The 11809-nt window shown below is 36.6% G+C and overlaps 1 protein-coding gene across 3 annotated transcripts in view; it reads right to left on the bottom strand.

Moving 5' to 3' along the window:
- Window positions 1-11809, bottom strand: part of VMP1 (vacuole membrane protein 1) — a 106819-nt gene that overhangs the window by 48244 nt on the left and 46766 nt on the right. For 2 of the 3 annotated variants that reach the window (XM_006899442.1, XM_006899440.1), the window contains exons 5-6: window positions 4421-4588; window positions 2277-2408 (exon numbers count right to left, since the gene is read on the bottom strand). In XM_006899442.1, coding sequence (XP_006899504.1) covers window positions 2277-2408; window positions 4421-4588 — 300 coding nt within the window. The remainder of the gene's footprint in view (window positions 1-2276; window positions 2409-4420; window positions 4589-11809) is intronic. The other variant, XM_006899441.1, reaches the window with a different exon arrangement.

Here is an 11809-nt window from a genome sequence, read left to right as displayed (position 1 = left end):
ATTGAAAAACAAGGAACTCATGCAATATTATTCAAAATGGGTGACCCTGGAGGACATTATGCTGAGTGAAATATCTCAGTCACAAAAGGACAAATTCTATATGGTGCCACTATTGTAGAATGAGGCTGACATAGGGGTGGGGATAAGACTGAGAAAAACCAGATAAATTATGTTTACTGCATGGAAGCAGATGAGGGAGAGAACAGTTTAAAAGTAATATATTTTAGGGCATTATGATTATCATACGAGTCCGGAATGAGGGTTGCAGAATGGAGTACATTTGGGGTGGGGTGGAGGTGGGGTGTGTGTGGGGGGGATTGTGTACCAATGAAGGAGTTTTTGTTTTGCTTTTCAAGGAGAGGAGCAAAGTGGGGGAGGGGAGCAGGAAGAAAAGTGCAACAATGAATGAATGGAAATCCAAAAACTCTGTAGATGATCACTGAAATTTAAAAAAATTATAAAAGAAATGCAAGCTCATTGCTCTTAGTCAGCATCAATTCATAGTTGACTTTGCATTGCCTTTTCAAGCCTGTAAATCGCATGAGAGGAGTCCATCCATCTTTCTCCTACAGACCCACTGGTGGATTTGAACCAGCAGAGAGACATATATTAGGGGGAGCAGCACAACTCTCTAACACCAAGTTACCAGAGCTCTTCTAATAAGCTTACAGATCATTATTTACAATCCTGCATTCTGAAAAGTTTATCATATAGAAAAAGACGTTTCTGATGTATACTCCTAGGCATCAAAACCTCCCTGCAGTTTAACACTGATGATAAATGCGGGTAACCAGGCAGAGAAATAGCAGCAGCAGTATGAGCAGTAGGAACCAAGAGACCAGGGAAAAGCACCTCCAGCTCTTGAGCAAGCTAAGCAACTCTCTCTAGGTTTGCTAGGCAAATTGGGTGCCTTGTGGCACTTACACAAGCAGGGTCAGGCCAAGAGAACGTCTGCCTGCAGGCACACTTGACAGAAGACTCCTTGTGTCTAACAGCATGGCCAAGAAGAAATTAAAAACCTTGATTTAAAGTCATCCTGATTGATGAACTTTATGGTGTTTCCTGAGTTATCATGGGGATGGCTGATATTAGAAATGGTGAAAAAGCTGGAAAGTAAAGGTATGTCCGATCTCTTATCACAAAATAATCGGCTTTAAGTTGATGGTGATACTCATCTCCACTCAAGATATGATGGTACTACCAAACATCCTCTTTCTATGACAAAGCTTACCCTTAGAGATTCTTAAGGCAGTTCTGGTGGCCTAGTGGTAAAGAGTTGTGCTGCGAAACTAAAGGCATATGTTTCAAATCTTTCCTAGTGAAGAGTAAGTTCAGGGAGGGATGCATAGTGGGAGAAAGATCTCAATCAAAGGAGGTTTCCATACTAAGTCTTAATCGGCCTTCATCTACCTTTTAGGAGGATAAATGGTTACTACAGAAATAATCACATTATGTGGTTTCATAACAAATACAACATGTATCAAATTCTGAGAACAGAGATTTATTCTAAATGAGGTAGAGAGGTATGTGTATTTTGTTGATAGCTTCCTGAGATTAGTGTCCCCATCTCTAGACTCAAATAATGGGTAGTGTCTCTTTAAAAATGTATGTGACATAAACTCCTAGAGGGAAAATAACATTTTTTAAATTTGCTTATGATACTAATTTGTTTGGAAAACAGTTTTTACCCATAGCATAAAGGATATCTGGAATTAAGAACCACCCAGTTTACCCCCTCCCCAATTTGCCATTTACTCATGCAGTGCTATTTGGTAATACTTTTAAACACAATGGTGACAAGAATTTACCTTGGTTTTTGGCAATGGATGTTCTCTTATCAACTCTGTTACCTATACTAAAATCAAGATTCATGTGAAACTTGTTACTGAGTCTGAATTGACTCACAGCTGATCACACAGGAGAAGACTGCCAATTTTTCTCCCACTGAGCAGCTGATGTATTCGAACTGCCAGATTTCCTTTTATATGTCAGCATTTCTGAACACCTTAAGGAAATCAGAGATTTGCACCAATATTTATATAGAATGATTTTTCAAAATAGGAAGATGTTAAGTATATTATATGGCTGCATATTTTATGACAGCATGAAATGTCCATTGAAAAGTATGCTCTTCAAATGCATTCCAAGCCATACTGCATTTTTCCACTTGGGCTGCTTTCTTCTTTAGTGAGTGTAACTACTGATAATTTAACCTTAATCATAATCCCATTTATGGATAATTCAAGCATTCTATTTCTTTTCCCCACTGTTCTTACTTGTGCAGTCTCTGCATGTTCAAGCATCTCTTCAAATTCCTGATATTCTTCATCATCCGGTTCAGCGCCTGAGAGTCGAGCTGCTCTTGCCATGAAATATGGAGGCAGCTCTCCAATTGCCGTACCAACACCCTAAGGGAAAACCCAAAATATTCAAGTAAGGTTCTGTTCTCAATACAGTGACACTAAATAGATAAAATTTAAACTTCTCTATGCCAACAAAAGCATTTTATGATGCAACATAGTGGGGATAAAGCATATGTTATTCAACCTGAAAGACTGGAGTTTGAATCCTCACCCTGGTTCTGTACAACACTAAGTAAGACACTATACTGAAGCCTTAGACAATTGGGGTATTGTAGATTAAGCTTAAGGAACTGAAGAAGAAATTCAAACTTCGAGATCCAATACTTAAGGATGCTTTGGCAGAATATTAAATTATCCTGAAACCATGAAAAGATGGAAAGATTGGCAGACACAGAAGAATTTCATGAAACAACATATGAGCAAGAGCCTATAGTGATGAAAGAAGAAGTTCAGGCTGCTTTGAAGGAAGTGGCAAAAAAATAAGGCCCCAGAAATTGATGGTATACCAATTGACATATTTCAACTAACAGATGCTTCCCTAGATGTGCTCACCAAGTTTGTCAAGAAATGAGATCACTTGGCCAACTGACTGGAAAAGACCTTGTTCCCATTACAAAGAAAGGTGATCCTACAGAGTGTGGAAATTATCAAACAATATCATTAATATCACATGCAAGCAAGATTCGGCTGAAGATTATCCAAAAACACCTGAAACAGCACATCAGAGAAGTGCTAGAAGTGCAGACTGGATTTAGAAGGGGTTGTGGTACTAGTGATATTGTAGCTAATATAAGATGGATCTTGGCTGAAAGCAGGGAGTAACAGAGGCATGTCTATCTGTGTTTCATTGATTATGCTTGTGGGTTGGTATTGGCCATGCAACTCCTTACCCATAAGGCCACCATAACTCCCTCAAGTCATTAGATCTAACTAGATCAGCTACAAGCTGCTTGAGTGGTGCAGTTCATAGGGAATTGTGCTGCCAACTAAAATGCAGTGCTTATCTGGTGATATGAACCTAACAGTAGCTTCACAGAAGATGGGCAGTGTAATCTGCTACAATTTAGAGCCTCTAAACACCGGAGGATCAGGTATGAGTTGACTCTTGACTCAATGAAAAAAGTATCAGCTACATACAGAAAATGCAGACAACAGAGGAACATGTTTTAACAAAACGAACTGGAATACAATTAGTAAAATTCTGCCTGTGGAAAAACTATTTGACTAAGTTTAGTGAAAATATACTGAGCCCACTATACAATTCTAATTTTATTAAGCTTATTTGTTTCAATAAAATGTAGAAAAACTAATTGCCACATTTTATTAAAAACACAACTTCCCTCAAAACCTGTCAAGTCAGTTTTCAATAGTTGTGAAAGCAATCAGAAGACTGAAACTCATGACAAGTTTCCTTATGGTAAAAGGAAGTGTTAAGTGAAATGGGGGGGGAAAAGATTTTACTTAGATAATTTTTTTTAATATATTAATTCTGCTCATGCTTCCCCTAATACTAATAAGGAACAAGAACTAGTAATCTTTTTATGCAAATAAATGAAAATAGTTACATCACTATGTCTCTTTAATGAAACACAATGAGCCCAAATCAACACTAATGGGTTTTTAAGTGTTTATCAAGAATAAATAAATACTAATTTTTTTTAATTTTTATTGTATTATTTTTTACATGTACCGTCAAATCAGATCTGACTGGTACAGGAGGAGATTGCCCCCTCCTTCTCCAGCAGAGCACCTGATGGATTTGAACCGCAATACTGAAATAAATTTTACATAATAGGATGGTTATATCCTCTATATTACTTTCCTTGGCTATGTCTACTTGGCAACATGCTTCTATAATACCTCTAGTTTCATGCCTTCTGTCTGAATACTATTCAGGAGAAATTTCTTTAGCCTTAGTAATAGGGAAAAGACTTCATGAATCATGGATATAGGAAATATTTATTGTTTAGGTATCTCTTTAGATTCCATTTCAAACCACAACAAAGTAGCAAGATAGCAAGAACAGCTTTAGAGAAATATGAAAGTGCGTATCTTACCCACATGCAGGCCTCAATCCTAACTTTTGAGATGATGCTCCACAAGGAAATAGCTCCTTCAATACTCTCTTCATCTGGACAAATAATCTGATCTGGGTAGGGTGGTTCAGGGAAATTAACTGAATTACATTCATAAGCAGCTAACGTCACAGAAGCTATGTGTGGACCCTACGAAACAAAAACACTGATTAGAAATATTAACAAAAAGGAGTTACCAGCATATATACTCTTTCAGTGATACCTTGATTGCTATGTATTTGAAAGCAATTTCCTATGCTCCTACAGAAACAGGCACAATTTCAAACTATCATTCTTTTTCCTTACTTACAAATCTGTTGGTAAAATAACTACCTCATTCACTTTTCCAGAAGTCTTAAAGCAAAAATAAAACTACAGAACCAGAATCATTGAGTAATTTTTTCCCCCTATGGGAACTTCTGTGCTGCCATGTAATTTTATTCATAAATATTAAAAATTAATAAAATAAATTCAAATTATTAATAATCAGATGTATGATAAGGGTTTAAACACAGTGGTTATATACTCAAACATACAAGAGAGAAATATGCACACAAAAATTATCTAGAAAGCTTGACTAAAAAATAAATTTCCTAGGTTTCCTAATAATAAATTGATTCAAAAAGTAGATCTAGAATTTTGTGTTTTTAAAAACATGTTTTCTCAGAGATTTTAATAGGTAGCTTGGCTTAGGAATTACTGAAAGAATAATAAATTTAGAGTCAGAAAACAGGAAAACAAGTAACACTGAATAAACCACATAATCTTACTTATTCTCAGCTTACTCTACTGTAAGAAAAAGGAATAAGATGAATCTTAAAGGTTTTCCCCAATTCCAGAATACTATACATCCAAAAGTAAAAGTATACTATTAAAAATCAAACACCAATTTCCAAAATTCTCAGGAGATGTAAGAACTAAAAGCTTGACATAATCTTAACATGTTCTGTAATAAATATGATAGCATAAGTATTAACTATAAAGCATGCTTTAGACAAAGTTCTGGTGTCCTAAGTTACCTAGTTTCACTGCAATGTCAAAGGTGGAAAGATCAAACCCACTGACTGTTTTGGGGAGAAAGATGGACAATCTCCTCCCATACAACTTGCGTATTACGCACTGTTTTGCTTTGTTTTTTTAGGTAAAGTATATAGCACATTAGCTAATAGTAGTCTTTTTAGTCAGATGGTATGACTCAAGTTCTCTGTCAAGCACCATTTGAACTCTCAACTTCATCTCTAAACCTGGAATAATAAAAGATCTACAGCACCTATACCTAACTCATAGTTGAACTTCCATCTGGTTTTCAGAGGCAGTAAATCTCATGGGAGGGTGTTCATCTTTCCCTAGTACAGCAACTGGTGAATTTGAACTGCATGCATTTAGTATAGCAGGACTACTCCTTACCAGTAGGCCATCCGAGCTCCCTAGGGTACTTGTGAGAATTAAAGAAATACATATTCCACTTAGGGGAAAAAACATTTGGCAATACCATTTCAGAAGTTTACAGAATCCTACAGAGCTTCCACAAGAACAAGACTGATAACACAATTACAAAATGGGTAAAAGACATGAAGAGTTTTCACAGAAGAAAACATTTCGATGGCCAACAGAGACATGAAAAAATGTTCAAAATCACTGGCAGATGCAAAACAAAACTACAATGAGATACCATCACTCCAGTAGCTGTGGCAAAGTTTAACAGTACAGCAAGTAATAAATGTCGGAGGATGTGGAGAGATAGGAACTCTTATACACTGTTGGTGGGAGTGTAAAATGGTACAACCACTATAAAAGCCAATTTGGAGTTTCCTCAAAAAGCTGAACATAGACATTGCATATGACCCAGTTATTCCACTGTTTGAAATGTACCTTGAGAAAATGAGAACTGAGGCACAAATGGAGACTTGTACACCAGTGTTCATAGCAGAGTTATTGACCATCGCAAGAACATTGCATGTATGAACATGGCAGTATGTGACCAGGCCTGAGAGCACTACAGTTGCTTGTAACTAAGAGATCTTCACCTAGGTACATCTTGCCAGAGACAGGTGAGAGTTGGCTGGTACAGTGCGAAGTGGGGGCTGCTGCTCATACATGTTCATGACTCTGCAGTGCCAGGTCCTCATTAAATGAGGCAGCAGGATGGTATAGATGTATGGAACCAGTCAGACCCATCTTATTCTATCAAATTCGTCAATTTTGCTGTTGTCTACTTTTGAGACAAAAATGACTCATAGATGACCCTCCAATGGGTTTTCAGAGGCATTAAATTGCATGGGCAAAGACTGTTCATTTTTCTTCTATGGAGTAGCTGATGATTTCAAACCGGGTACCTTTGGTATAGCAGCACTGCTCCTTACCACCAGGCCCCAGAGCTCCATAAAAATGTTGCTATAGCATACTTATAAAGATAATGTAGAAGGGGCATGTGATGTCTATGTAAAAATGCATCATATAAGGGGAGCTCTGGTGGCCTAGTGGCAAGGAGCTGCAACTACAATCCCAGAGGCGCAAGGTTCAAATCCACCAGATGCTCTGCCGGGAAAAGGAGGGACAATCTCCTCCTGTACCAGTCAGATCTGATTTGACGGTACACTCACCAAAAAAATAAAAAATATAAAATAAAAAAAAAATAGTAATATACTACTAATGCACTGTCTCAAATCAATTCTGATATTTTACAACTATAATGAACATACTTACACGAAGAGTTTCTAAGGCTGTATTCTTTAGAAAAACGAACTCCCACATTCTTCTACCCAAAGAGTAGCTGGTAGGTTTGAACCATCATCATTTTAGTTAGCATCCAAGTACACTTACTATGCTTCCAGGACTTTACCAGACCACTAAACTCAAACAAAGAGTCATAGGGGTATAGTCTGTTATGCTGCTAACCAAAAGTTTACACAACTCTGGTGGTCTAAATTCCTCAGATGTCCAATGGGAACGAGATGGACATCTCTTCCCTGAGGGTTGTTCTTTTAAAATATTATTAATTTTAAGAACGTTTACAGAGACTTTAGATTTCCATTCATTCACTGTCTCACTTTTCTCCTTGATCACCCCTCCCTCCAAATTCGCACTTCTCTTTGAAAAGTAAAAGAAAAATTCTTTCATTGTTAAGACAGTCCTTCCTCCCAAGTCCACTCCACTATGTAGCTTTCATTCGGGAGTCCTGTCATGACAATAATACCTAATCATACATCCTTTTTAAACAGTTCTCTCCCTCATCTGTTACAAAGCAGTATACATTATTTATATCCACTTTCTCAATCTCCCCGCAACCCTGGCACTATGCACTATTTGTCCTTTTGTCACTGAGATATTTCACTCAGCATAATGTCCTTCTGGGTCACCCATTTGGTATAATATTTCATGAGCTCCTTGTTTTTCAATGCAGCATAGTATTCCAGTGTGCGAATATACTAGAGCTTCTCTATTCGTTTGTTGATGGGCACCTGGGTTGTTTCCAACTCTGCTGTTGTCAACAAAGCCACAATGCTTGGGTAGCAGTTCTGGTTTCTTTAGTGTATATTCCCAGTAGTGGAACTGCTGGGTCAAATGGTATTTCTATTTGCAACTTTGTGAGAAAGCGCCATACTGCCTTCCATAGTGGTTGCCCCATTTTAGATTCCCACCAACAGTGAATAAGGGTTCCAGTTTCTCTGCAACCTTGCCAGCATTTGTTGTTTGCCATTCTGTTAAATTCTGCTATTCTTACTGGGCTGAGATGATATCTCATAGTTGTTTTGATTTGCATCTCTTTTAAAGCTAGGGATTTTGAACATTTCTTCAAGTGCTTGTTGGCCATCTGAATGTCTTCTTTGGTGATGTTTCTACTCATATCCTGTGCCCATTTTTCAATTGGGTTATTTACTTTTATCTTGTGGTATCTTTCACTGAGTTTTACAGCCCTGGAAACCCAATGGCATATTGCTATGACTTGGAAATCAACTCAGTGGCAGTGAGTGCATAAGACTCAACCAAACTCAAACCAACTGCTGTGGAGTAAGTTTATTTGAGAGCAGCTATTGATTTCCTATATTCCTTCTTTACATACTTTGCAGCTTTCAAAAAGACTGAAAGTTCAATTCATGTCTATCTTTCAACATAAAATACAGTTAAAAATAAAGTCCTGAGACCAGAAAAAGAATGGGATCCAGCTCAGTGTATTCTAGGGCCCCGAAACATTATTTCAAAAAGCCTAAAATTGTCATATTATTTAATTATGGACCTAAATTGGCTTCTTCATTAAATAAGATGAAGAATTTATCAAGCTTCATCAAATAAGATGAAGAGGGACAGACAGAAATTCCACTCTAGGAGGGCTCCGTCAAACTGATAAAACATTCCTAAAGATTAGAGTTGTTTGCACAACATCTGTAACATCAATTCATAGCCTAATCCATCATCTATACACAGAAGTCAAGTGAGATCCCCAAAGGCAAAATTTCCAATTAGTTTTGTCTGGAAAGTTTAGGGCAAAGGTAATAAAATCAAGAAGTCTGTGCTGATTCACTGGGAAACCATTTGTTTGCCATACTCCTTCACTGAGGAACAAAAGGGAGTTAGTGGTTAGTCTGGAATGTGATTCATTAGGAATATCTGGGTGATAAACAAATGGTTTCACAGTGCAGATGAGAAATGGTTGTCTGTATGACTTGCAAAACCTTTGTTGTCTTTTAGTTTAACTTTTAGAGACTTTAGAAACCCTTTTGCAAACACAGGAATTCTACTCCTCAAATTCTTCTCACTGCTCTTTCCCCCTACCCCAAAGTTGAGAAACTGCTCTATGATTATAATCTGTAGCAAATAATTCTAGAAAATTAGAGCTTAAAGCTATTGTTATTGTGGTCACTGAAAAATATCGCTAGTGTTTATATCTTTCTGGAGAAGATCTAAAGTTCATAAATTAAGTCTCTAGCATTAGTAAGATACAGTATTTTATATAAAAAGTAGTAACAGGCATAAATATGGGTTTCACTCAGTGGAACTGATTTAACTTCCATTTCAACTTTCTTATGTGACAAAAAGTCTAATGATGCCTGTCTTGTCTAGGTTATAGGACAAGAATCTGAGACTTACACAGTAAAACACTATGCACATAAAAGTACTAACCAAAACAAATCTCGTATTAGTTCATGTTCCAAGTTTTAAAAAAGGTATTATCTTTGAAATAAATTTTGAATACACTGAACCTAGTAAATATTATATATTTCACGTTTCTAAGTAACTTCTGCTCACAAACTGACTTATCTTTGGGAAACAGATAAAGTATAAATTTAAGGAGACAGCCCTTTAAAAAAATAAGAAAAAATCAACGTCAGCATAAATATTTAAAAATTAGGCCTAAGAGAATAGATATAAGCTATACAAATTGCTCTTAGCTTTCATTTAATTACAGATCAATAAACAGTGACTTTCTTTATTGATGATTACTGATTTAATAATCAGAAGGATGACAGAAGAACTGATGTCTTTGAACTGCAGTGCTGGAGAAGTCTTGAATATCCCCTGGACTGCCAAAAGAACAAACTTAGAGAAGGTGCAGGCAGAGTGCTCCCGGGAGGTAGAGATGTTGAAGCTTTGTCTCATATACTTTGGGCATGTTTCTAGGAAAAGCTATTCATTGGAAAAGGATGTTATGCTTGAAAAGGTGGAGGATGGTAAAGGAGAAGATGACCCCCAACAAGGTGGAATGACACAGTGACTGCAGCAATGGCCTTGAATGTATCAAGAGATTCTGAGGATAGTACAGGATAGGACAGGATTCTAATCTATTGTTCATAGGATCACTATGAGCTTTACTTGACAGCACCTAACAACAAACAAACAGTGACTTAAGGGCAGCAAGTTATCCAGTCTGTGAATATCCCTGCTGCTTGGCTAAAACTCAGCCATGTCCTGGAGACCCTTGTTTCATCTTTTGATGTGGTGATGTTTATAAGAGTTGCTTTCATCAAACAAAAAGCAAATAAACCTTTTCTAAGATGGGCCCATTGACCTTTTTACAAGAGGCCTGAGTCACTTCATGTTTCTACCTACATCAGTCATTACATCTACAGAGAACACTACCAAGCAATATAAAAATCTTACTTTTGCCATTTCTTTCCATTTTGTGTGTGTGTGTGTGTGTGTGTGTGTGTATAGGATTGTCCTTAAGAAGGGACAGCTAAGTGAGCAATGAAGAAGTTATGAGAAATGACAATGAAGTTAACAATTTTAAAAGACGAATTACTATACATTATCTGTCAGTGAAATTATTTCATTTCATTACACATTCATATGGCTAATATATAACATTTACTTTGAGCAATAAATAGCCAAAATTCAGAGTATCAGAACCATAGCGAGAGATGCAAAAAACTACATCCATCACCCATTAAGTCTGGCAGGGCAATTCTAATGCTTAAAACTGTGAAGAACCTTCAAGATCTTTGATTCACCTAGGAAAAGGAAATCTAGTGTTAAAATACAAGCCAAAGAACAAAAGTTGCTTAAAGAATACACTCAAGTCTTCTACTTATAAAAATTCAGGAGCATATTAATATTATAAAATGTCGCTGGATGTTTTTCTTTGGAGTTCTTTGTCTAGAAGCTGGGCTTATTTGGAAAGGATAGGTTTTGTTAAGTTTTTCTCCAGGAAACTGCTCCACCTAGTGTCAAAAGCTGTACATTTATTACACTGTATGAATCAATGGATTAATTTTCTGTAAGCATTAAACAGAATAGACTTTATAAATCACTAAGCCATGTAAGGCAGTGCTGATGGCTTGGTGGTTAAGGTGTTGCGCTGCCAACTCAAATGCACATGGTTCTAATCCACTAGCTGTTTCACAGGAGAAAGAGGACTAATCACCTTCCATGTAATTTACTGTCTGTGAAAATCCACTGGAGGGTCAGGCACGGGTCATGACTCCATATTTAACAACATACTGGCATATAAATCCTACAAATGGCTCTTTAATCATCTTTATGTCTTGTAACTTGATGAATATACGTATATAAACAGCATGTTTATATAAATTTCTCATCAAGTACTGAAGTCCTTGTTTTTCTGTAAGGTTATCTATAACCTTGTGAATCACAGTTTTAGAGTAAAGGGGAATCATTACAAGATGGTTATTGAAAGCACCTCATAACTTTCTTTCATTTGTTTATAGCGTCAACCTAAACTACAATTTCTTATTTCCCCAATATGGCCCCAAGATTAAAATAATAATTATTTAATAACTTAATATAATTGATCTGTGAAATTATAACGAAATACTTATGTAATTAGGTAGCTCATTTCAAAGAAATTCTACTAATTTTCTCTTCATGAAAAGCTATTTTTTTTCCTTGATGCGTTCGCATCAAATTCAAACA

The sequence above is a fragment of the Elephantulus edwardii genome, unplaced genomic scaffold (assembly GCF_000299155.1).
Source record: "Elephantulus edwardii isolate Elephantulus edwardi_28Jun2011 unplaced genomic scaffold, EleEdw1.0 scaffold00257, whole genome shotgun sequence".
Lineage (NCBI taxonomy): Eukaryota > Metazoa > Chordata > Mammalia > Macroscelidea > Macroscelididae > Elephantulus > Elephantulus edwardii.
Note: the sequence above shows the minus strand (reverse complement) of the source record. Positions and strands in the feature narration are given on the sequence as shown.